The sequence below is a fragment of the Euwallacea fornicatus genome, chromosome 4 (genome assembly GCF_040115645.1).
Source record: "Euwallacea fornicatus isolate EFF26 chromosome 4, ASM4011564v1, whole genome shotgun sequence".
In the NCBI taxonomy this organism is placed as follows: Eukaryota; Metazoa; Arthropoda; class Insecta; order Coleoptera; family Curculionidae; genus Euwallacea; species Euwallacea fornicatus.
The window spans coordinates 6,381,587-6,409,268 of record NC_089544.1 but is presented as its reverse complement, the minus strand read 5'-3'; the positions used below and the strand labels follow the sequence as shown (position 1 = coordinate 6,409,268).

General features: G+C 34.5%; 2 protein-coding genes across 5 annotated transcripts in view; one reads left to right on the top strand and one right to left on the bottom strand.

Moving 5' to 3' along the window:
- The window catches only part of LOC136338835 (calpain-9-like), a 106,563-nt gene that overhangs the window by 19,279 nt on the left and 59,602 nt on the right, over positions 1-27,682 (bottom strand). For all 4 annotated transcript variants that reach the window (XM_066281579.1, XM_066281578.1, XM_066281581.1 and 1 more), the window contains one exon: positions 18,865-18,952. In XM_066281579.1, the coding sequence (XP_066137676.1) occupies positions 18,865-18,952 (88 nt within the window). The remainder of the gene's footprint in view (positions 1-18,864; positions 18,953-27,682) is intronic.
- On the top strand, positions 15,443-18,866 carry LOC136338884 (uncharacterized). The gene is made up of 4 exons (XM_066281663.1): positions 15,443-15,888; positions 16,701-16,844; positions 18,507-18,666; positions 18,731-18,866. The coding sequence occupies exons 1-4, from the start codon at positions 15,508-15,510 to the stop codon at positions 18,745-18,747; spliced, it is 702 nt and encodes a 233-aa protein (XP_066137760.1). The 5' UTR covers positions 15,443-15,507; the 3' UTR covers positions 18,748-18,866.

Sequence of the window (27,682 nt, the reverse complement as noted above, 5' to 3'; positions counted from 1 at the left end):
TTAAAAAATAAGCTATATGGGGCGTTTCCCACTGAGCATATGGAAGCATAACTGTGTCCAACATGTTAAAGTATACATATCGATTCATGATCCGTTCAACATTATTAATTGGTCCTATTCCATAAAATGAAAAGCAATCCCAAATCATAACGCCACCTCTTCCATGCTTAACAGTGGTTGAAACATATTTCGAGATACAGCCTTTTGCACTCAGGCCTGCGTATGTACTTCACAACATCACTTCCATGTACATTAAATTTAGATTAATCACTGTCAAGAGGACATGTTTCCAATCATTAATAGTTCAATTCACATGACGTGTGAACAACATTCTCGTATTCCTATTTTTTCATGCCAAAAGGGTTTTTTTCGCTGGTCTCCTGCCTGCCATACCAGTTTTGATTAATTGACACTGAATTGTCTTAAAAGACACTTCTACATATCCTACATCTGCCAGAATAATCACAGCTGACTTTCGTGGACTTCTTTAACTGAGGCTTTGATGCGTACATCACGCTTCTTACTGGTTTTTCTAGGTCGACCTCTACATTTTAAGTTTACCGCGAATCTCAAAAGCTTTAATAATTTTAGAAACCACTTGCTTGAATACATTAAATTGTTCACTTATCATAAATTGTGAACGACCATTTTGATAAGTCTCAATTATTTGCTGTTTTAAATCAATCGAATAATGAAGTCCACGAGACATTTTAAAACACTTAAATAAACTCAACGAGGGTAATGAAACCTTAATGCAAGCGATACTAAAGGAGATATAAAGAACTCGCTTTAATTTCGTCCAAGTATTTTTAAGTGGTATTTTATAAAAAAATATTTACCTTCTTTGCGTTAAATAAAAATAGAACTGACATGAACAAAACTATTTGTTCTTCACCCTAAAATTCTTTTATAGATAATAAATTTATTAAACACAGATACAATAATTGAAAAATGCAGAAATTTTGAAAAATTAATATAATTAGAGTTTTAATAGTTATAAATATTTTGGTATAGGTTCGATGTGAAGCCAGTGTATGTCTAAATATTTTTACAAAAAAATGTATTTCTTTATTTTTATTTTTTTGTGGAATTTTATATTAACATCATTTTTGAATAGAACAAAGTAGAGCAACATATTAAATTACAGCAAATCTTTATCTTAAAATTTATCAAAACAACAATTTACATTAAAAAAAATTAATATTTTAGAAAATATTCATTGTTTTCAATTACAGCACCGCATCTTTTTGTCATACAGTCGGTCAAAAAAGTATTCATACACCCAGGCGAATGATGTTTATTTACATTTTTTTCTTAACTTAAAAACAATTGAGATACAAAAATAATTAATCCACAGAAATAAGGCACTATTACACTGATTTCTAAAAAAAAATGATCAAAAAACTGTTTCTTTGTACAAGAAAATCAAAGGAAAATGTCTTCAGGTATGCCCAAAAAAGTATTCATACACTAGTGAAAATGAACATTTGTAACTTTAAACACCAATACAATGAAATCATTAATATTTTGTGGGATAACCCTTAACAACAATCACAGCTTGCAAACGACGATTCATTGATTCCACCAAATTACAAGTAATACTTTCAGGTATTTTGGACCATTCGTTAAAAATAATATTTTTTATTTGTTCTTTACTTGAAATTTCCATTTTCGTAATCTGCCTTTCCAAATGTTCCCATAAATGCTCAATAGGATTGAGATCGGGAGATTGGGGAGGTGTTTTTAATAAATGAGGAGTGTTATATAGCAACCATTCCTGAACTAATTTCGATGAATGCTTCGGATCATTGTCTTGCTGGAAGTAAAATCCTTCAGCTAGTCCAAGCTTTTCAGCACTGTTTTTTAAATTGGCCTCCAAGATATCTTTATACATGAATCTATCCATGTTTCCTTCAATAAAAGCCACATTACCCACACCATTTGCTGCCATACATCCCCAGATCATTATGTTTCCACCGCCATGTTTAACTGTCGCTTTCAAATTGCACTTCTTCAATCTTTCACCAGGTTTTCTCCATACCATCTAATCCGAATATGTTGAATTTACTCTCATCAGAGAATATCACTTGTTTCCAAAACTCCATTGGCTTATTAAAATGTTTTAAAGCGAACGCGACTCTTTTCTTTCTATTCATTTTATTTATCCACGGCTTTTTGGCTGCTCTTCTCCCATGGAACCCCATTTTCCTCCCCTCCATGTGATACCTAATAGTTTCAGGATGGATTTGTTGTCCAGTGGTCTCTTCTAGTTGTGAAGCGAGGTATGGTGCGCTTACACTGGGATTCTTTTTAATTTGACGGAGAATGTAGTTCTCATTTCGTTGAGTTATTTTTTTTGGCCTTCCACAACGTCTTAAATTTACCACCGACCCAGTTGATTTATATTTTTGTCTTATGTACTGAATAGTAGGATAGCTTATTTCAACAGATTTTCCTATTTTTCTATAAGATTTTCCTTCCTGATGATATTTGATTATTAACTTTTTGATATCTTCACTAATTTCTTTTCCTCTTCGGCCCATAGTTATTATTTTTAAATCCACTTTGCACTAACTTGGTTTAAAATGAACCAGTAAATACTTATCACAAATAAATGGAATTTATATACAAGAAACTTAATAAAAAAAGGACCATAATGTTTGTGTATGAATACTTTTTTGGGCATACCTGAAGACATTTTCCTTTGATTTTCTTGTACAAAGAAACAGTTTTTTGATATTTTTTTTTAGAAATCAGTGTAATAGTGCCTTATTTGTGTGGATTAATTATTTTTTTTATCTCAATTGTTTTTAAGTTAAGAAAAAAATGTAAATAAACATCATTCGCCTGGGTGTATGAATACTTTTTTGACCTACTGTAGTTCTTATCAATTTGGTCCGGATGGCTGGATCCATGCTTATCCATGCGTTTTTTAAAGCAGTGAACATATACTATAGGTCTATAGGTCCTATCTATGATTTTTCGATCTAAGATTTCCCAGAGGTGCTCAATGGGATTTAGATCGTGGGATTTCAAAACACGTTTTCCTCTCTCCTGAACCATTCTTTCACATATTTGGACGTATGTTTTGGATCGTTATCCTGTTGGAAAACGTGTCTTAAGGTCATAAAATCGTCCGCATATCGCACCATTTGATTCTTTAAGATTTCGGTACATTGAAATCCATTCATATGACCATCCATTTTGTAAAGCAGGCCAAAGCCATAACCGGAAAAACAACCCCATACCATTATCGACCCATCTCTGTTCTTCATTGTAGGACAGACGTATTTTGGAGTGAGTTTTTCATTTTTAGGACCTCTCACGTGGATGATACCATCACTATTAAATAAGTAAAACCTTGATTCGTTGCTCTAGATCACTTTTTTCCAGTCCTGCTCTATCTAACGAAATTGTTGTCGCGCCAAAATTAAGTCAGGCACGTCTACTTCTTTTGGATAAAAAAGGTTTTTTGACTGGTCTTCTTCCATATAATTTGCCTTCAAGTAACCTCGTCTAGATGGTACCTCAACACCTAGCTCATGAGAAATACGGTCCTCAATTTTATTCGATCCTATAAATGGTTTATTCTTCGCAATTTTTACAATTTATTTATCTTGGTAAAGATTGGTTTTCCTGGGTCTGGTACCTTTCCTTTTTTTACATCAATATTGCCGGATGATTCGACAAATTATGGATTTCTTTAAATTAAATATTTTAGCTGCATTTGCTTGCTTTTCACTGATAAATGTTTGCCTGGAAACATTTAACCGCCAACGGTATATCATAAACGAAATAAATTTTACGGTAAATATTTGCTAAAATTTGATAAACTGTTCTACTTTTTCTCACCAAAAAATATTCTTGTTAATATAAAATTCCACAAAAAAATTAAAACGAAGAATTTTTTTGTAGAAGTATTTGCACGTATACTAATTTCATATTGAACGTACAGTGGTGGAAAAAAGTATGGAATATTTAGTAAACGTTCATTAACTGTTATTAAAAGTAAATTAAACATTTTACATTATAGTATAAAATATTCTTTAGTTTATTATCTTTGAATGCATACCAATTTTTATATTGTCACTATCAATATTTATCATTTTTTGCCTATTGAAATTTTTGGCCCGGAAAAAAGTATGGAATATTTTACTGTTTTTCGTCTTATTTGGTTTCAATTCACTGCAGGTCTTAACAACTTATTGTTTATTTTACGAATATGGCTAAAAACCAACGTTTCGCCCCTCAATTCAGGGCAAGAGTTATAGAACTCTATCAAAGTGGTCGTACTCAAAGTGAAGTGGCAAGAACATTAAAAATCAGTCAGAGTGCCGTTTCGGGAATAATTAATAAATTTCGAACTCAGGGAGACGTTCAAAATCGTAGGAAGTCAGATCGTTCTAAAGAAACTACCCCGATAATCGATAAAGCAATCAAACGCATCTCTATGAAAGATCCCCGAAAAACCTCAAGTCAGATTACTGAAGAAATCACCTCGCAATTTAATTTGAAATTAACAAGTAGAACTGTGAGAAATCGCCTAATAGATGTAGGAGTTCTTGGTAGAGTTGCAATTAAAAAACCATTGCTTTCAAAGAAGAACAGATTATCACGTTTAAAATTTGCAAAGTCCCATTTATCGTGGACTCAAGAAAAATGGGACACCGTCGTTTGGAGTGAGGACAGTAAGTTTAATTTGTTCGGTTCTGATGGTAGAGTATACGTTAGACGTCCAGTTGGCCAAAGGTACAATGTAAAGTACCAAACGCCTACTGTCAAACATGGTGGTGGGATCGTAATGGTTTAGGGATGTTTTACGCGATGTAAAATTGGACCTGTGGTTCCTGTAGAGGGCAAAATGGATCGTTATCAATGTCGACAAATCTTGGAGGATAATATGTTGCCTTTTGCCGAAGAAGAAATGCCACTTCGTTGGATCTTTCAGCAAGATAACGATTCCAAGCATACTTCTAAAGTTGTAAAGTAGTGGTTTTTGAGTCATCATGTAGTCGTACTGGATTGACCCTCTCAGTCCCCTGACCTCAATCCAATTGAGCATCTGTGGGAAATATTAGACAGGCGAATTAAATCAAAACCTATTAGCAATAAAGTCGAACTTCTTCAAACCATCCAGGAGGAGTGGCACCAAATTCCTGTGGAGACGTTGCAGAAGCTTGTAGATTCTATGCCAGCACGTTGTCAGGCAGTAATCGATGCAAAAGGTTTTGTCACAAAATATTAATTTTGTGACTGTTTCGATCTTTGTTTAGAAACAAAACGAAAATATTCCATACTTTTTTCCAAGCAGTTTTCGTTCTTGCCCTATAAAAAATATAATACTTGTTCAATTGCAACAATTTTTATTGTGAATTTATCTGTGAATGTTAAATATATTTCAGGCATATTTGAATTAAATGATATACAACCCTAGCAATGATAAATAGCAAGATAATAAATATTCCATACTTTTTTCCACCACTGTATATCGAAATATTTATAATTATTAAAACTCTGATTATATTAATTTTTCAAAAGTCGCTCTACATTTTCCACTACTGTGTACAGGGTCATTCAAACTCGACGCCCCACCCATTTTATGCGAAAACAGTTGGGCTTAGCAAAATAATTTTTTCACCAGATTAAATACAAGGACGTAAGCTACAATAAATGCTAAAAACGTTGAAATGTGGAAAGCGACGCTCGGCGTCGCGACGCCTACTTTATGTTTTTTTTCAGAAACATACCCTTTTTTTTCAAAAATGTGAACATTGATACATTCTAAACAAGTTTTGTATAAAGAGTTTTTTGAAATTTCTAATCATTTAAAAGCTACAGGAGAAACAAATATTGACATATTAGGTAGTCTTATGTTAACACATTGCATGGGGATATACTTCGCTACTATACTTCTACAATGTAAACCGTTGCCTAGCAACACAAACGTGTACTTTTACGTGATCAGTTTGACTGAATGTTCATTCTCATATTTGATAGTTAACAGTAGAAAGATACTTTTTTAATTTAATATTAGAATAATGGTTAGTCATCAAGAAAAAGTCGATATGTTATTAATTTATGGCGAGACTCAACGTAATTGAAGAGCAGCAGTTAGACTATATCGAGAAAAGTATCTAGATCGAGTTATTCCTGATCATAAAATGTTTCCTCGTTTAGAAACAAATTTAAGAAACAATTCAAATGTATTTTCATGCAGGAAATCAATGCCAATAGCAAAATCTGTTTCTAATGATTTTGTCATAGCTCAGATCTGCCAATTTTTCGAAGGCAATCCTAGAGCGTCAATTAATACTGCAAGTCGACAATTAAATTTAAGTTATTCTACAATTCAACGCACTATAAAGAAGAATAATTATATTCCCTATAAACTGAACAACCTGCAGCTTTTAAATGAAGAAAACCGTGTTAGAAGAATTGACTTTTTAAGTAACATGGTCATTATGGAAAACGATAACCATAGGATTTATAATCATATTTTATGGAGCGACGAGAGCAGATTTGTGAGCAATGGGCATCCAAACAGGCATAACGCAAGATACTGAGCCACTGAAAATCCTCATATAGTTAATCAAATTGAAAACCAAGGGCACTTTGGAATTAATGTCTGGTGTGGCATAATTGGTCAACGTTTAGTAGGTCCGTATTTTTACGACTATAACTTTAATGGGCAAAATTTTCGAAACTTTCTGGAATTTGATCTGCAAGTATTATTAGAAGATATGCCTTTATTGCTTAGACAAAATATGTGGTTTCAAATGGATGGTGCACCATGCCATAATGCTGCAATAGTTACCCAATACCTAAATCAGATATTTCCTGATAGATGGATCGGTAGATCTGGCGCAGTTCCTTGGCCTGCAAAATCGCCGGATCTAAGTTGTTTAGATTTCTTCTTGTGGGGAACATTAAAAAACATTGTTTACAGTACTCCTACAAATAATGTAGAACATCTGAAACAAAAAATTCGAGATGCCTGTAATTCGATAGATCGCAGAACTCTTGGAAAAGTTACGTGTCAAGAAGTCAGAAAGCGTTTTGGATATTGTTTGCTAGTAGACGGCGGCAATTTTGAGCACATTTTATAGTTTATTTTTTTAATTTGTTACTTGTTTTATATCTTAAGATTTTGTGTTATGTTTTTCCTTTATTGATTTTGATAATTTTACTAATAGTATTATAAATAAATAAAAAATACTTGACAATTTAAATGTTTGTGTTGCTAGGCAACGGTTTACATTGTTTTTTCGCCTACTTCATGCGTAAGTGCGTAGCGAAGTATATCCCCAAGACTACCTAATATGTCAATATTTGTTTCTCCTGTAACTTTTAAATGATTAGAAATTTCAAAAAACTCTTTATACAAAACTTGTTTAGAATGTATCAATGTTCACATTTTTGAAAAAAAAAGGGTATGTTTCTGAAAAAAAACATAAAGTCGGCGTCGCGACGCCGAGCGTCGCTTTGCACATTTCAACGTTTTTAGCATTTATTGTAGCTTACGTCCTTTTATTTAATCTGGTGAAAAAATTATTTTGCTAAGCCCAACTGTTTTCGCATAAAATGGGTGGGGCGTCGAGTTTTAATGACCCTGTACATTGATTTTCAATTAAACACTTTCCGTCACTTTAATTTTGTCCACTACTGTACGTCAGGTTGGTACTTCTGGACGGTTCTTATACACTTATGACTTTTAAGTGAAAACGGAACAAGCGGCAAATTCTTTGCGGTGCGTGCGTAGGACAGGCGTTCAATACACAAAGTATCACTACGTGCAGGGTCCGTGACAGGACAATTAATATGGCGTCACATTAGGCGCAAAACATGATGTAAAACAGCGCAGGGGGCGTGAACTGGCAAAAACAAACATCAACACCGAAGTCGAGAATACTCGAGAGCCGCTGATTAATGAGTTGCATGATTCGGGTTGCTTTGAATACACTTTACAGGACCTTTTTCTGCTGAGTCGATGCTAATTATTCCGAGGAATTTCCAGACCGACATCGGGAACTTAATGCTTTTCACTGATTATGGTAACGAGCAGAACCACTCAAAAAAACTCACTCAATTAGAATTACGATATACCTAAATTGGTAATAAACTGACAATTACTGTCGCAAACTCAAATATCCGTCAGAACTCGCAGAATGTCAAAAACAATTTTGAATTTTAAAGCTGAAGATTTTATTGGAAAATTTTTCGAAATTGTAAAATACACAGTGGCGGCAAAAAGTATTTGCACACCGCGATTTTCGCGATTTCTAAGTTTATTGTTGTAAATTAAAAAAAACACTTTACACATAAAGAGTATATTAAATAATTATATGGTCTCTGTCAACCAAAAGTTGATACAAATTGAATATTAGTGGAAAAAAAAAATGATTAAAACCGCTTGGAATAAAGTATTTGCACACTGCAACTGCTCGGATTTCTTTATCTGTGTATTGGTGTATTAAAAATTTCTTTTTTTCCATCGATATCACTAAAATATTTCTCGATGCTTCAAATAACTTATAGGTAGTTTTAAAAATAATTCAGTTCCCAAACATGGTGAAAACAAGAGAACTAGTGCTGGTACAAGAGCAAACGTGATTTTACTTAGAAATCAGGGAAATTCTTATCGGAAAATTGCTGACTACCTTCAGTTAAACTTTTCCACTGTCCGATACATTATCGAAAGATATGAGGAGCGAGGTACAACCGAAAATAAGATTCGCAAAGGACGTCCACGGAAGCTTAATTTGAGAACATAGAAGAACATAAAAAATGAAGCTCTCAAAAATCCTACCATATGCGCATCAACCTTAGCAAATATGGTCCGAACTAGTACTGGAGTCGAGGTTAGTGAAAGAACCATAAGAAATTCTTTGAATTCGGAAGGCCTCTTTGGTAGAGTTCCTTGGAGAAAACCATACATCAGTGTAGCAAACCGGAAAAAGCGCCTGGCTTTTGCAAGGGAATATATCAGTAAGCCGATAACTTTTTGGGAAAATGTAATTTTTTCAGACGAGAGCAACTTCAATTTGTTTGGTTCAGATGGTGGGAAAACGATCTGGCGAAAACGCAATGAAGAATTAAAGAAATAAAATGTTCGAGTTTCAGTGAAACATGGTGGTGGACATATGGTGTGGGGCGGTGTTTCCTACCATGGGGTGGGTATGCTTGTTCCAATAGAAGGGAATTTAAATGCAACAAGTTACATCAACATACTCCGAAGTAACTTAAGGTAAAATGCTGTCAAAATGGGCATTGAAAATAAATATATATTCCAACAGGACAATGATCCAAAACATACTGCCAAAAAAACCAAGGAATGGCTATTATATAATGTTGGCAGACAATTGCATACACCACCACAATCTCCTGACATGAATATAATTGAAAACTTATGGCATCATTTAGATCAAAGAATCAAGAAACATACAATTTCAGGACGCGATCAAATTAAAGACATATTAGCTGAAGAATGGGAAAGAATTGATTGCAACTATATACAAATATTGGTCCATTCTATGCCAAGACGCTTACAAGCGATAATTGATACAAATGGACTTTTTACTAAATATTAAAGCTTTGTAAGCCTTAAAAATTCAAGCCAGTTGCAGTGTGCAAATACTTTATTCCAAGTGGTTTTAATCATTTTTTTTTCCACTAGTATTCAATTTGTATAAACTTTTGGTTGACAGAGACCATATAATTATTTAATGTACTCTTTATATGTAAAGTGTTTTTTTTTTAATTTACAACAATAAACTTAGAAATCGCGAAAATCGCGGTGTGCAAATACTTTTTGCCGCCACTGTACCTGTTTTCTAGTGACATCACGTAGATGCGCTAGATATATTCGGTTTAACATGAATTTTGTGCGTGTGTTCCAAAACTGGAAGAAAATATATGTCTCGCAGTGGGACATGCGGCAATACGGGTGCTCTTTTTGACGTGTTTTGGTATCAGGTACGTCAGCATGTTTGTCAGAGGGAGATGCCATTCGGCAATCATTGTATCGCACTCAGTGCGCACTTTTTGGACGCTCGAATTCGCCGTAAGAAAAAAAAATTACGGCGTCTATGACGTCACCTAAGTGCATGATTACCTAACTGTCGTCACAATTTTTGCAAGTTTTAATACTCGATAGAAATGCCGGTTTTCTCGTGGCACCAGTGCGAAATCATCCAACTTAATACAATTTTGGGAGATTCGCAAAACGTAAAAAACTGCACCGTCGACGTGCTTTAGGTGCGCGTTTTTCTAACATTCAATACCAATTTTTGAAAGTTTTCAAACTCGGGAAAAATAACCATTTGGTATTTACATCACTCACATGCGAATCTTTCCTAATGAACACAATGTTTGTTCGGTTCTTACCCAATATAATTAGAACTGCATTTTGCAATTAAAGCAAGTAATTCAACTACCAACAGTGCTGGCAAAAAGTTGCACTTCAACAGTCGCAAAAAAAAACCAATTATTCAATAATCGTCGATGGGAGGTGTTCGTGAAAACCGTGGGAGGAAGTAGGTACCTATGGGCAAATGCTCGTGTGATTATTAGCTAATAAATCATAACCTGCATGGTTCCACACCATTTAATTTCATATTCGCGGAAAGCCAGCTTTGTTTAAAATAATAATACGTAATCGTCTCTGATAAATCATTCGTTGCCTAGTGTTTGTTCAATATTACCTCCTAGAAGTCGATTTATCTTTGTTCCTGACGTCGCCATCAACGCAAAACCGACTAAATGGTAAATCGAGAATAATAATTAAATGCGCGAATCCGATATCTTGAATTACCGTTATATTGGCGGTGCTTTACCTTATTAAAAAATTCGAGTCAAAATCCCTTGAGAAAGCGGCAAAAGCGCCTTAATGTGTAATGCGGGTCGTGATTTTAAAATTAGGCTGAATTGGAGTGTGTGAAAAGTGCAACGGTTTCCGCAATTCCGTGTTTGGACTGTTTAATTATCTCATTCCCGTTAAAGTCTCCTTTGGGATGCTTTATTCGGATTAAGACCATGACCTTAGCAGGTTTTAATTAAATTTTCTTTATTGTGGAATTAAAAACATTTTTTTGTAGGGAACGCGTGATAGCCTAAAAAGAGAAATGACATAAAGTGCTTGATTGGGAGAATAAAAAAACTCCAAAACAGTCTAATCGAATATTTTCGACCGAAACAAAACTATCTCATCATGTTTTTATATTTTGCTATTAAAGAGCATAAAGAAGTTGAAGGAAAAAGTGATTTCCCTAACGAGGGTGGAAAGTGATTCTTACCCACACGCAACTTCTGCTGCACGAATGACATGAGACGGATTTCCGGTAAGGAATCAAGTACTTGAAAGCCATTTTCCGCAAGAGTTATGTTCAGTGGTGTCTTCTACGAGAAAATTGTAACCTCAGATACTTTGCTTGATGAGCGGATGTCATAGTCACTTTCAGCTGATGAGAAAAGTCAGTGCTCGCACTCACAACTGTCACCGTCCGCACTCAAAACTGTCAGTGTCTGCATTCAAAACTATCAATGACCGCACTCAAAACTGTCAGTATCCGTACTTAACATTGTCAACGTCCACACTCAAAACCATCAGTGTTCGTACTCAAAGCTGTCAAGGTCCGCATTCAGAGTTGACATTGTATGTCTTCAAGATTGTGAATGTCGGCACTCAAATGCGTCCTCAAAATACTTTCCGTATGTGTTAGGAGCAATATTTTTCCTACGAAATTTTTTATTTGACTGGACGATAACCTCGATTTAATAACCAGAGCACATACGAAGTATCCGGTCTAATTGATAAAATCCATTCAATATTTTTAATTTGTGGGACAAATCTCGAATCGTCTACGGATCGAACCATACCCTCATGTGAGGGGACAAAATTGCCGGTAATGGATAAATTCCATGCCAACAACTTTATCTTATGATATGGTCAGCATCGTGTGTAACCATTATTCGTACGCTGGTCATAACGAAGTGATTCATGTGCATACTGACAAACGTAGCCGTGTATAGAGCAAATTGGCGCCTAATATTCGAATATATTATCGAGTCGTTTAATAGGTGTTTTATGAGATTAAATCTTACTACCATTTTTTTTGGACCACCTCTCGGACATTGTTGGTAGAGCCAAAACCCAGGATACGTAATGCGACCTTACCAGATATGGCAACCATTTTGTCAAGACCCCCTCCTCCTCCCCCTCATCTTCTTCCTCCCCCTCCTCTTCTTCCTCCCTCTCTTCTTCTTCCTCCCCCTCCTCTTCTTCCTTCTTCTCCTCCTCCTCCTCCCCCCTTCACAGTGTCCCAATGCGATTGTTTGTACAATTTGTTACCATTTTGATAACCATGACAGTCATATAGCGTCAAAATGCGCATAATACCATCACGTACCGAACACAACGAAAGCTCTTGAGCTCTTTGATCCTTAATTTTACCCGCATAGACCCGCAGCTTCTTCACACACATCGTGGAAATAAATGCATAATAAGCTGACCTTGATAATGTATAATGCAAATTCGAAACGGTAACAGTTCTATGGGTTTCCACTCTATTAACGGCACTATCAACTGAAAAATTATTAGCGACGTGCAAAGCTGATACAGGGGGCATTCTCACAATGCGCGCTATTTTTACATATCATCTAACCAGCATCGAGAACGAAGTTTTTTGAATTAAATTTTGAAGAATTGCCCAGACATAATCGAAAATCTGAATATCTGCCATGTTACATGTACATACCATCACGCGTGCGGCCACAGCCGCTATGGGAATCTATTACTGACCTAAGTGAACATCACAATGTGATCAAACCACCAGAAAAGTAATCCTGAGTTAACAGGAAGAGCACCTGTCTTATTGCATGTTAAATATGACGAGATCACTATTTTGCATTTTTACCGTTATCTTGTAATTTGAAATTTTCAGGTAAAGGCATTATATCGATATTGGCTGGGATTATGATTGCGGTGTTCGTAAAAGATACAAATATACAGGGTGTTTTCTAACTTCATCTAAAACGTTTAAGAGCGTAATCCTAGATACACTTCAAGTGGACAATGTCTAATAAATAAATGTCCGCAAATGCTTCGTTTTCAAAATACAAGGTGTTAAAGTATACAAAAAGAACGTTTCCTTGGAATATTACCAATGAGCTTCAAATTGGATTTTTTATTGATATGAATATAATATATGATTATAATAATATGAATATAATTTTTTACTGACGTTTATAGTGTCAGCTAAAGTGACCGAACTCAAGCTGATGTTATAAGTAATGGTGGTCATCTTTAACAGTTTTTATGATATTTAATTGAGTTATTTTTTTCTTGATTTTTAAATAAATAAACCTTCGATTGATCAGTTATTGAAAAAGTGTTCTTGCAATTTTTTCGGTTCTGTTTGGAACAAAGAACATACAAATCGATATGAATTGACGGTAAACTCAGCGTCGTACATTTCGCGTTTAAATAGAATGATAAAGATATCTCAAGCGTACGCCGTTGTCGCATGAATATATCTGAATACATATAAATATGGGACGTTTTACTGCACATCCATGTGCTAAAATGAAAACTCCAATTTGAGCAATGTTGAAAATATTCAAGAAAATCTTTAAAAAATATTTTAACACTCTGTACTTTGAAAACGAAGCATTTGCGGAATTTTATTTATTAGACATTTATGACTTGAAATGCATCCAAGATTAGGCCCTTAAATTTCCTTCACGTATTTAGGAAACAACATGTATGTCAGAAAAATTACTTTTAAAGCCAAACATCTCGCTATTATTTTGGTTTCTTTTTAATTTGGGTTATTTTGGATTTTTTTTTAAATCCCGAGATGCAAAACTGTATGTAGTTTCGAAGCCCTTTCAATTCAAGTCCATTGCTGAAGTAGAACAGGTTCGACCCTGAGGTTATACTGGGTAAGTTGTAATGGAACCGATACAGAACACACGTGTGGGGAACCTTAAAACATGATGATTTGATGAATATTTCTTTCCTCCCGTTAATAGTCGATATTGACCTTCAAAGATGGCTTGTAAATTTATTTAAAAAAGTATATTTCAATTATTCCCCATCACAACGCAACCAAATTTGAAATGTATTTGATTCGTATCATCATTTTTACTTGGTATAAATGTGGAATTGACAGATGTTCAAAAAAGCTTAGGTTGGTTGTAAGGTAAGGTCTAAAACAGCTAGGATTTTTTTTAATCTGTAAAATTATTAACAAACGGACGATTCCATTTAATTTTAAAACTTTTATTCCTCTTGAAAATTGATCAAAAACGTATTAATTTTTGTTAAAATCGCAGTTTTGTGAAATTGAACTAGAGCAAATTTAAAGGCATTTAAAGTGATTACCAGTCAAAATGATACTATTTTTGACTCGCAAGTAATTTGTAGTTTGCCAAAGTTATGCCAAAGTTAGCGCGATTTGACTCATAAATAGCTGAAATTTTTTTATTTAATGAGCAAGTTGATATGCTGTTAGCATTGAAGTTTTGCGAGCATAATTGCAAAAATAATACTGAGGAATACCAAAAACAAATTCCCATTCGTTTAATTCCACCCAGGAGATATTTTCTAATGTTGATGGGAGAGCTTGAGAGACTGGCTCATTTTGCAAAAGCAATTTTAGATGACGCGTCGGTCAGCAAGTAAAGCTCCGAAATGAAAAACAAATTTTACGAGGTATTGAAAACCCCTCATACTACCATATGATGTAATGCCACATTTAAAATATCTATCACAGTCGTGATTTTGGCAAATTGCAAATAGCCTATGAGTTAAAAACTGCATCGTAATCCCTTTAAATTTCTTCAAATTTGGCTTGGTTCCATTTCAGAAAACTGTGATTTAATCAAAAATTACAAGGTGTTCGACCAATTTCCAAAAAGAAACAAAAGTTTTCGAATTAAATTTGCTATTAAATGATATTATCCGTATGTTAGTTATTTTAAAAATTTTAAAAATACAACTCTTTTAGATCTGACCTTACCCGTAATCCAACTCTTATTGAGCATCGATTTCACATTTTTGTCAATTAAAGGTGTTAATAAGAATGAAATGAGGCGTTGAGCGTAAAAGTGGTCCTAGAAAATCTTCCTTTACGGAAAGAACGGTCTTTGACCTTTTTTGTATTAGAGCTTCTTACGCGACTTTGCTGTAATTTATAATTTAAACAGTTTTTTTCCTAGTAAGCATTAGAATCATCATTAATATGACGTAGATGAGACTATTTGTTCAGTGCTGTTGTATAGCCAAACATACCAAGTTTTGTGGGTTTAAGCCGTTTTTGTACTTAACACTACACATATATTCCAAATTTGGTTGCGTTATGATGATATATTATTCAAATGTACTATTTTTGTGAAAATAACAAGCCAACTTCGGAGGCCAATATCTCCTCAACTATCAACCGTACAAAAAAAAATCATCAAATTATCATACTCTGGCGTTCCTTACAAGCACTGTAGTGTATCGATAGCATGACGACTCTCCCTGTATACCTAATATGCACCAGTTCCCTTTTATCTGTCCCACCTTCTCTTTCCCTCACAGATTATTGTCAATTGCATCCGTGTCAAAGTAGAAATCTACAGTGTTCGGGTCATATTAAAAAAAAGCAAACATCCCCAGAAATGTTCATATACTATGCTACCGCCCTCGTCATTGCCACCGCCATGATGGTGGTCGCTTTTCTTCTGATGACTTCAGGCAACTTTGAGGAATTCAAGAGCTGTTGGCGAGAAAGAGCACCACGCATCACCGAGCTGCCCATTACCGCCCCGACTGGACAGATCTTGAATTCCTTGGAAGATTTGGATATTCAACTTGAGCTTTGGGAAAACCAACTGGAGGAGAAACAGGTAGCAAATGTAGACATACGAAGGTTGACTTTAGACATACAGAGTATTTGGGTGCACCCGTGACGGCCTTAACTTAGTCTTGCAAGAAGTCATTTTAAGCAAAAAGTTTAGATAGGATTAAGCCAATTGTATGTAGCTCATAGCGCATAATTGTGATGCTACATGAGCTGTGTTGAGCAGGTTAGTTCCTTTTAATCAACTTTGTACAACTTATCGCTTTCCCAATATTGAGGCTTTAATAAACACATCCTGTGAAATAAAAAAAAATGATCGGTAATATCAGGAGAATAATGTGAATTTTCAGTGTGCTACTTATATCTTCGTGGCCTTTTATAATAAGATAATTGACCGTTCCGGTTCGCTTTACTCACCCTGCTTATAACGTACACACATAAAGAAAATAATGGGCAGGTACGCTTTCACACCAACACATCCATAATCATCCATATTATTAGCCGGCTAATAATAGCAGCAGGTACATATGAAGATAACAATAGCGATCTGGAGGGAATTTATTTTAATATAAGGTTCATTATATTCGCTTCTCAAATTTCATGAGACTGTTTTGTGAAAGTGAAACTAGAACATATTAGAGTGTACTAATTAATGGTTCACAATAAATCCATGAAGAGATACAACCTAGAAACAATGAAAGACAATCTCGAGAGAATGTTCTTATAAAATTATGAAGTTTTTGCATTGTAGTTTTGTAAATTATCAAGCAGGTACCTACATAAGTCAAATCCCCGTCGAAGATGGTATGAACCTGATATTTTCTTGAATAGTTGATAATTTTTTAATTTGTTTCCCAGAAAGAGTTGGATTCGACTAAGAAGAAACGAGACACGGCAGAGGAGAGATTGGCAAAACTGTGCGACATTACCAATCAGACCAAGAAGTATTGCATCAAGTTAATTATTGAAATTGCGAAATCTGAAGCAAAGATAGGAAATTTTGTCAAAATAGATTCAAAAACCTATTGAGAAGTCGTTAAAGAACTTCCATATCGCGTTATGTTAAATATCATATGTTTAAAAATTACAAAGATAAAATCACAAAACGGAAAGAAACACAAAAAATCGTTTATAAAATGACTTGAGAACTTGAGAAATTTTGTATTGACGAAACCTGTAGACTCTTGGAAAAAAATTAACAACCATCAAAGTTCTATTAATAATGAATCCTTCCATAGTTTAAGTAAATACCAATATGCCTTTGACAATGGTCACAAAATTAAACGAAACGATGGTTGCATCCTCATTAAAGAACGAGCCGTTATCAAATAACAGATAGTGCACATATTTTATTTAATAAAAACCGGTGTATGGCCTCTTGTTCAGTAAGCATGGATAACACTTGGTTACCTATGACTGAGCAAGAGGTCGACCTCGGGCATATAAAAAGAAACTAAAGACTAAGAAATACCACTTAGAGCAATCACCAGCATAGTAAATGAAATAAAAAAGAAACATTAAATTAGGTATAATGATCAAACATCAGTCCACCAGCATGATGACTTGATTCAAGTCCAAAACAGGTCATTGTTCAACGATTAAGAAGAGAAAATGCACAAATTTTAAATATTCACTTTTCACACATTTTAGTTAATTGTTGATTTTTGTTCTTTTTACTTGTTTTTCCTGGATTCTAAATACAGATTTATCGCCAAAACCCTAAGGGTTTTCACCCGAGCTCTTAGTAAAAGGGCGAATACTATTCTAAGTTAATCTCAATTGAGAGTAGTGTGCAATTCCAACACTCAAATAAACAAAGAAAAATTAAGTCACCTACACAGATTTGCGTTAACGTAACTGACCGCGTATATCTATATAAACTAAATTTTATATAAAATGCACCACGTAGTAATAGCAATAATTAAGTCTTGTAATTTTGGCATAATAATGCTTCATAACAGTGTGTCAAATGATCGGAGTTTCAGGGAAAAAGAAAAAACGTGAATGGGTTTTTGCCATCGACCTTCTAGATTTTCATTCAATATATTGTATACACATGCTACATTAACGATGTCCTGAGGCCAGTATTAGTACCTTTCACGCAGACTTTACCAAATGGCATTTTCCAACAGGATAATTCAAGGCCGCATAATGCGAACATTACTCGAAGGTAACTGGAACAAACACCATTGCAAGTGTTGCCTTGGCCTGCACGGGCACCGGATCTAACACCTGTCGAACATTTTTGGGGGATGATGAGCCGCCTTTTTCGAAATTGACCGAGGCCTCCAAACAATTTGGATGACCTATAATACCCCTTTGAGGTGGCGTAGAGTGAAATGTCTCTGGAGGATATTGATTATTCGTTGGAAAGCGTGGAGCGAAGAGTATATGCATACATTACTGCTCAAGACGATATAACTCATTATCAACATTTTAATTAATAAATGTTGGTTCTTTTTAACTAAAACTCTTATTTGATACTCTCTTATAAAGCATTATCTTGCCAAAATTACAAGATTTAATTTTTATTATTACTGGGTGGTGTATTTCATATGGAAGTGAGGGTAGTTGTTGAGGTTCCCGTAAAGGCCCCTGAATTTACAACATCCTGTACACATCGGAACAACGGACTTAGTTTGACAATAGTTCGCCTTATTGTAGCATAATGAACTGCGAAGGCAACTTAACGATTTGAGAGAAATACAAATTCGATCAAAGGAGGAAGTAAACGAAAACGTAAAATATTACACAGGAATGCTGAACAACATCGAACGCTCCGTGGTTACCGATGGCTATGAAATCATCAAGAATTCTTCTATAAGTAGGCAAAATGAAATTATTCAATTATCTTCTCAAAAATTAATTTAAAAATGTATAAATTTCAGACAGCGGATTAATCTAGACCCAACTTAAGCCAGAGCAACTCCCAAAAAATCGGGCAGATGATTGTTAAGGATTTATTATTAAATCGTGTTAATATCAATCAGATGTTGTTATCAGTTGGAATAAATCGAATTACCTAGACAATGTGGACTGCTTGTCCTCAAATTTGTTGGCATGTCCGTTGAGGTGTCCGTTCATGTAAGCCCTGGCCGTTCCATTGGAGCCTGCAAAAGCAAGAAGAAAAGGGCAATCAGCGGCATAAAATAAGCAATAACAATACGAAAAGCAAGATCACAAAATCACCCGATTTACATGTAGTTAAAGGTGACTTAGTGCAAGTGACACTCATTAATAATGGCGCTTACAATGTGCGCCGTTACACATTTACACGTTCCAGCCAAGCAGGGGCCGTAATTGTATTCAAATAGCTACATTTCGATCTAGGAGGCGTGTGAGAATAAGTGAGAATAACATTTAACCATTGGAGAGTTGGGCATAACCGCATAAACCATTTCGCACACAGGTTGGGTATATGCAGCATTAATTTATCCGTTTCCATATTGTAGTTATTTGCGCTGTTATAAATTGCGCGGTTATGTCGGAAGGCGTAAGGTCAGCTTGTGTTTGCTGGTGGAATGTGGTGGTGATGTAAGAGGCTCAACGCAATCGATGTCTTAAGTTGCTCTGGTCAAAATGGCGAAGATTCGCTGAAATATTTGTGAGAAGCGCAAACGCTTTTTCGGACCCACACTCGATCACGAAGCGGGATCTCAATAGCTGAAGTGCACCCCTATGCTTTCGCCATTGAAGTGGTCTTACAACTTGTTGAGTTGAAATTGAATCATTAGAAATGATCGATTAAGTGCAAGCTAAATTTGCTTGTTTAAAGGGCATTCGCATGTGCTATACGTGGATCTTAAATTTAACCGTTTCTCTCCAAGGGAGTTGCTTTAAAGACTAAAATACAGGGCGGCCCAAGGAAAACTTTGTACCTTGATATTCAGTATTTATAATTAACATGTGTAAAAGCTCTCCGACACATCGGTTTTTGATACGCGATAGACAATTTTTATTGTATTTTCAATCCTTCATCTTCTACCCTTGAACAGGGATGACAGTTACTCACCCATACATCATTTTAGAGGCAGTTTTACTTTGATTATAACCTCTAAGTTTGATGTCACGGCCATTATCCCCATTGATATGACAGCTTGTCAAAATCTGAGGAGAAAAAACTTTTAGTTAATAACTGATTTATTGAAATAAGGGCTGCAGACTTCAAAATGGGGGCAGCAAGACTTTTAAACGTGAAGTATCACTGAATCGTATTGGCGCAGATGAGTTTTACCCCTCAAGTTTAAAAGGGTACGTTTCTTTATTTATATATATTTTTCCAAGGTGGCAAATGAAAAAGTATTCACATCACTTTTCCGATCAAATTATTAAATGCTGGGAATGACCGTCACTTACCTCAATACTATAAAATAAATTTTGTTTAAATCGCTGTTTTACGTTACGTAACATTTCAGGTATAATTTGGCGAAATGCATGAATTATACGATTAGGGATAAAACTCATTTCAGTTAAAACGATTCAGTGATATCTCACCTTTAAAGGTGTTCCTACCCCAATTGTGAAATCTGCAGCCCTTATTGTAATAAATTAATTATTGCTTAAAAGCTTTTCTCACACAAAGTTTAACAAGCTGTCATATCAACAGAGATAATGACAGTAACATCCGACTCGGAAGTTACAATTAAGGTACAATTACCTTTAAAATGAGGCGTTACTCGACATTACTACCTATTAGAAATTTTAAAGACAACTGTCACTGCTGTTCAGGAATTGAAGTTAAGATGCTGAAAATAATAAAAAAATATCCCCCTAAATTAACAAGAAGACGAATAGTATATTTTACATATATATTTTACATATTTTCATTTTAAATACTGAAATTCGAGAAGCAAAGTTTTCATTGGGCCACCCTGTGTAGGTAGCAAATGATGGACAACTTTGGTTCAAAATTTGAGATTTTCATTGTCCTTAATTTTCCAGTCATTTTACTGCATTGTCATTAGGACGCTATCATATCAATCACATATCACATTATGTGACACATGAAGTACTTATTTGAAGACCTGGAACCCTTAAAGTGCAATTTGCGGCACCTTAATTTCAGAGATTTTTCACGATAAAATCAATTAATAAAAAAGGTTTTATTGCCAGCAAATTGTTCTCTGGAAAAATGTCTGCGCACGAAATTTCAAAACCGGCTTCTTTGGAAATTTTTCCAGAAAAAATTCGCAATATTTTCCAGGGAAATATTCGGAATTATTTTGGGCACGAGATGTTCCTAGAACATTAAAACGTTCTTTAGACTGCTCATGTTATAGTCTGTCCAGCTTCCAAGGAAAACCAACTTATACCGGCTTACATCCATAAATACAGCCCTGATGATTTCTACAGGGAAAACTGCACGAAAATCAGAGGATGATCTGAAACTTTCCCACATTGAAAGGTTCCCTCATATAATTTAATTTTAGCGATATATTGTGAATATGGCGTTTTTCTTATAAGAATTCTGAGGGAAAAATGGGGCTTTCCACAAGGACTGGTACAGAAAATGTGATGCGTAGAGGTAAACAGAAATTTGAACAAATGGAACCTTCTTGTTAGCAAAGGAATTCCATCAGCAGATCTAATGCAGTTATTTCAGTAAAACAGCTTCACGATATCAAATCGAGCGGCAAAAAAATTTAACAAGAATCTAGATCAAGTATGCAGTAAATTGCGGACGTTAACAGCACCTGCAAATTGTTATTATTTCGTGCTATGTGTACCAGAAAACTAACAACAGCAGTTACATACATTTTTATTATGTACATATGTAATTATTAAAAGCCTGAAGTGACACACGCACGAACAACATTTTTAAAGCAATAGGATTTTTATGTAATTAATTGCCTTAAATCATAAAAGATAACTTTAACGAGAGTTTAATAAATTATAATGGTTATTTACGGAATAAGGACGTAATGTAAGATTTTATTAGATGAACCATTTTATGACCGAGAGAGCTTGGGAGCGAGTCCATAAATGGATAAATTGAATTTACGTCATTGCGTACGCATTACATGTAACGTTTTATGCCCCTTTTCAGGTCAGTTTGGCAATATTTTAACTCTTTTTTTTTGAGTCTCCAAAATACTTTAATCGTGTGTTAAAAACCGTTTTGCTCCGACAGTATTCAGTCTGTCAGCTTCACCGTAATCATTCTGTGTTAGCTTCTTTATTCTACTATTTAGTACTTTATTGTACTAAAGACAATCATGAGTTTTATAGCATAATTAGTTAGTTTATGACCACAAAATAATATCATATAAAGCCTTTATAAATCAAATCCAACATAAAAAAAATCTTTAAATCATCGAATTCCTTGTCGCATTTGGTGCCGTTGAACTTTCATAAGTGCGTTCTTGTGTTCAACATCGAATTTTCCAAACTGTGCGGAAGAAAAATTTACTGGTTCCAAGTAGTACACGAGCACCCATTTAGCCAGTTTTAGGTCGGGGTTTATCACTTTTGGATTTTAATTTGCCAACATGGCACTTCGTAACTTATACTAAACAAAAAAATTCGGAAAATATCTGTAAATTTCATTAAGATATTAATTAAAATATCCAAAAATTATTTTATTTATTACATTAAATTGTAACAAGGATAGTCCCAGACCTGATATATAGGTGGTAATTTTTTTTGTTAAAACTTTACAACTTTAAAAAACTTTCTTTCTAAAGGTCAAAATTCAAGGATCCTATGTTGATTTGAGTTTATTTTGGTGCTGTTTTTAGTAAAGGTTTTTAGAGATTTTGTGAACGCGGAAAAAACTGGTCATTAATACAGTACTCCATAAAAGTGTGGAAACATTAATAGGAAGTGGTTAAATTTTGAGAAATATATATTTGGGGGTTCATTCGAATACAATTGAGAATGTATTAGGTATCATCAGGTCTTGTACTATATTTTCCTGTATTCTTTTTTTCCGTTAGGTTTGTTAATATTGCTAAAAATAATTTTTTTTTTTTCTAAAGAAGAAAAGCATATAAGTTTGGAAACACGTACAAGACAGATCTACTATACTGTTGCTTGATAAAGAATTCAGTAGCAAAGTGTTTGTTGTTAAAGTTTTTTCGATATCTTGCGATAGCCTAAAAGAAACTTATTATTTTGTGATTTGAAAAGTAAAGTAGTCGATGCCTATAAACAAGAGTAAAAAATTATAGATATTCCTAATAATTTCAACACGTATCGGGGAACAGTGTCAAAAATTATAAAACAATATAAAGAAAAAGATACCGAAAAAACTGCGTTGAAATCTGGGAGCCCATCTAAAACTTCGATGAATACTGATGGTTCAATAAAACGAATTTCCCAAAAAAATCCAAGAAAAATGGCAAAGCAAATACACGACGAACTTGCCAATGCGGAGTTAGTAAAAGACATTTCTACTAACATAGTTGGGCTTAGTTCAGTGAAAGCTGGTAGGTTGGTTGGACGGCGTCCTGTAAAGAAACCACTCATTTCCCTAAACAATCTTAAGAAGCGAATCGTATTTAGTACACCACTATTTATGGTGGAAAAGTAAAAAATGAAACTCAATATTATTCAGTGAATGAGAGCAAGTTCCTACTCTTTGGCACTGATGGAATTAATTCCGTAAGATGCCCTGTAGGAAAGAGTTATGACCCTAAATACCAACTACCTATAGTTAAACGTGGTGGCGGTGGGATAATGGCATGGGGATACTGTTCAAGATCGAGTCCAGATCCATTCGTTAGAATTATAGGTGTAATGGATCAATACGTGTATATGGACGTACTATCCAACCATATGTCGCCCTTTGTCGAGGAAAATATACCATTGTTGAGGACATACCAACAAGATAATGATCTTAAACGTACGGTTCTAATGGTTAAAAGCTAGTTTGAGGATCATAATGTTAACATAATAGATTGGCCGGCGCAGTCACCACATCTCAACCCTATTGAGGATTGGTGGGATGAATTTGATAGGAAGATCAGGTTAGTTCACGTTCGTTAGTTCAGGTTCAGGTTCCACAACATCACAAATAAAGCTAATCTATTTGAAGTTATTAAATTATAGTGGGAAAATTTTTCACCGGAAACATATGTGAAATATATTGATTCCCTGACAAATCGTACTGCAAAACAAAGGATTTTCTATAAAATATTAACACAAATGACTTGTTCCAATCTTATGTGGTTGAAATTTATGGCTTGATTTGCTAGTACATCTATTACTTCTCCACTATGTATTTGATTTCACAGTAATTATTCACGAAAGAAAACAGATACGATTTAACGTTTATCAAAAATTTGCAATGCCAATCGAAAATTAATTATTCTCATAATTCATGTTTTTGTGCTTCTCTCTTACATGTTTCCGAACTTTTGTGAAGTACTGTACGTGATTCAATACTTTAATTTGAAAAGTTTTAGTCCATCCAACAACAAAGCTATGTTAGGTTCTACTCTAGAGAACCTAGACTACACTTCCGACATCGCGATAGTCCAAATCAATCAACTTGGTTACGAACTTTTTCCTCAACCATCCTACTCCCCAGATTTAACCCCCTCAGATTATTTTATATTTCTAAACTTGAAAATACGGTTTGATGGAAAAAGGTTTGTCAACCATGAAGAGATGGAGTCCGAGGTTGACGTCTATCTTGAAACATTCGAAGCTTCCTAGTCTAAACAGGATATAGAAGCTAGAGAACATCGCTAGGAAAAATGTGTCAATCTCAAAGGAAATAATATTGAAAAATAGCGTAACATTTTCCAACTTTTTTTTCTTTAAGTATTAGGCAGGGTTCTTCTGGGACTATCCTCGTATTTACATTTGACACACCGCAAAATAAACACGGCAAATGGATTCCTGACGCATGCCGGCCGTTGGAGCTAAAAGCACCAACAGAATATTTTATTGCGTCAATGTTTAAATGACATGCAATTTCTCTCCCTATTTTGAGATTTCCCAAAGCTGTCGTGCAGGAAAACTCTCTCCTAAATGGTTTAACTCAACGACTGCGAAAATCATTTAAAATGTAAATTTTCTCGCAATGTTGTATTATGCAAATTAAAGGCTCATTTGCCTCAAATATATAGGAAATAAGCCCCGCCCACTTTCTTTTATTGTCTTAGGCCTGTTAACCAATTCCACCAAAAGAAACTCGCACATCACTCCTACTACTGATTTTGAAACCTCTAAATATGAGTAAAAAACTCCACAATTTTTGAGGTTTTTTTTTTCAAGAGTTTGTGCTCATCCAAATACCTATCTCCCACATTATCTGCTCACGACTAACATTATACAGAATGCAGCCAGGGATGGTATCTACGAAGCTGAAATCTAAATGGCATTTAAATCTTAGGAGAGCGTGCTAAGTGGTGTTCGCACAAAAGAGGAAGCAATAAAACGGCTGTAAGACCATCGAATGCATGTGTTAATTTCCCTTAATTAAACCCTAAGGAATTCACGAAGGAGATCCGATGAGATTGCTTAGAGAAAAGAGTGAAAGGGGGCGATCAACTTGGAGAACATGTTTGGTGAACAACTTGGAAGGAGGAAAGAAATGCAAGGGAAAAAGCCAATTTATTAATCTAGCAAAATAATTAAGGAGGGTAGTAATTGTGGAATCGGAGTTATGACTTGCCATTACATTGAGAAAAAAATTTGTTATTAAACTTAATGTATGTTTACGTGTATTTCCTATGCAAAACATGAGTTTTCTGGTAATTACCATCATAACATAGTTTATGTGACTGAGCGTATTTATGGTAATCATCATGGCACACATCAATGCACTCTTACAATTCTATAGATCCAGCGTGAGCGCATTCGGGTAATTGCACCATAAAAAAGCGGAAGTTCTTGAAATACCTGCCCATGAAGTCAAGATGAACTATCATTTAACTGGCACAACGGATACTTAAGTATCCCATATAATTTCACAGGCAGTGATTAACAATTAAAATCCCTAATTGAATTAACATTAGGTAGGTACCTACGATTTACCTTTATTTTCGCTAAAAGATGTTATCTCTGTTGTGTCATCGACATGGAGTATGAATAAATAATACTATGTGATTGTCCACATTGGACGTCGTCAAGCAAACAAAATATGTTTGATTTGTAAATAAGAAAAATAGCGAAAAGCACGCAGCTCGCTCCTTCAGTTTAAAGGAATTTTCACAATTTTCAATGTACTATTTTTCAGCTTCTCCTCCGGACCCTTCTCCAGAGTTTCTTTTTGAAAAACACGAAAATAAGTGTTAAAATGACCTCGAATGTTTGAAACAGCAGGAGATTTAGTTTATACAAACGTTTAGAAAAATAGTGAAAAAAGCAAAATATGCTATTGACTAACGATGTTTTTAAATTAACACAGTATACAAACGAGGTATCCCATATGGGCTGATGATCTATTTTTTTAAAGCAAGTTAGTGTAAAAAAATGAATATGGCCTTTTTGTCTTTAATTTAGACTTAGAGATGAGTTTATAAGCGTAACGAAAAGACCTAGGTTATAAATTTTCAATTTGCATAAATGAACATCCTCCCTATTACATTTCATTATACCGCCTTGTTATTTTTTCACGGGGATTTAAAAATTAAAGGGTTTCGTGGCCTAATCTCCAACCGTTTTTTTTATAAACGAATTATTTGCGTTACGTAACAACAATTTGTAAGATGCACGAAAAAACGCTAATTGCACACTTTTTTAACACTAAAATTAAAGTTGTTTTGGGTGGCCACAGCAATGGTCTAATGAATTGCATATGACGTTCTTTACAGTTTTGTCCTTTCTTTTGTTCTGGTAACGTCTTTTTTCGCCAAAAATGATATTACTTGAAACTCATATGTAGTATATCGCTCTGTAAACAAAATGACGTCATAGGGAAATACTACATGACGGACTTCCGGTCAAAAAATTAGACCAATCTTTGTGGAATGCCGGTAATTGTTGCTACGTTCACTTTTTCTGTGTCATTCGTTTACGCAGTACCGTTATGAAACAATAATTCTTTTCAGTGAAAGCGATGAGGACAAAATTTGTGTTTTTGAAATCAGCAAGAAGGGCATCTATAATGATAATATTCAGGTTCTTCAATTGCAAAAATGGAAATTTTATAGCGTAGCTCTGTTGATTTATACCGAATTATCTTTTTGGCACCATTTTGGTCGCCCTTCATTTTAAATATAATAAATGCAGGACAACTTAATACAACAGGATATTTGGCCTTTAAATATACAAGGTGTCCCAAATATCATGTGGTGTTATTGCTATTTCCTAAATGGTTAAAGCTAGAAGGTCGGTAATCAGAGAAAATGCGTTACTTATGCTTGGTAAATATCTAAAAACAATATAGCCAACATTTTCTTTAGTTTCCGAGATATTGGGAAAACCTTGAAAAATGCCATAATTTAATTTCTGTAGTGAATCGAACACTAAAAATAATTAAAAAACATTTTTCATACAAAAGCTTTACACATTTTTGGGCTCTTGACATGTGTGATTTTCGAAATTTTATAGCAGGCGTATTTTTCAAGATAATTACCACAGTTTTATTTCTTTTCTTTCATATAAAACTCATAAGTTTTGGTATATTTTGAAAGTGCTCATTAAGGGTTCTTCAACAATTTATCACTTGATAACATTTTCCAGCGTTTTGGTTTAAATAGACAATCAATAGAGTTTTTTTTTGCAAAAGTGAACGGAACTTTAACCATTAATATTTACAGAATTTATTATTATTTTGAGATTTAAAATTTTTTATTTACTCGTTAATGTTCATATTTGTAATAGGATTCCGTTCATATTTATAAAAAAAACTCTGATGATAGTCTCTTATGAACCAAAGCGTTCGAAAA

Bases quoted from the DNA above. Each gene is read 5' to 3' on its own strand.
- LOC136338884 (XM_066281663.1), top strand. From the start codon at position 15,508: ATGACGACTCTCCCTGTATACCTAATATGCACCAGTTCCCTTTTATCT. The intron at 15,889-16,700 runs GTAGCAAATGTA...TTTGTTTCCCAG, and splicing joins ACCAACTGGAGGAGAAACAG to AAAGAGTTGGATTCGACTAA. The intron at 16,845-18,506 runs GTCAAAATAGAT...GCCTTATTGTAG, and splicing joins AAGCAAAGATAGGAAATTTT to CATAATGAACTGCGAAGGCA.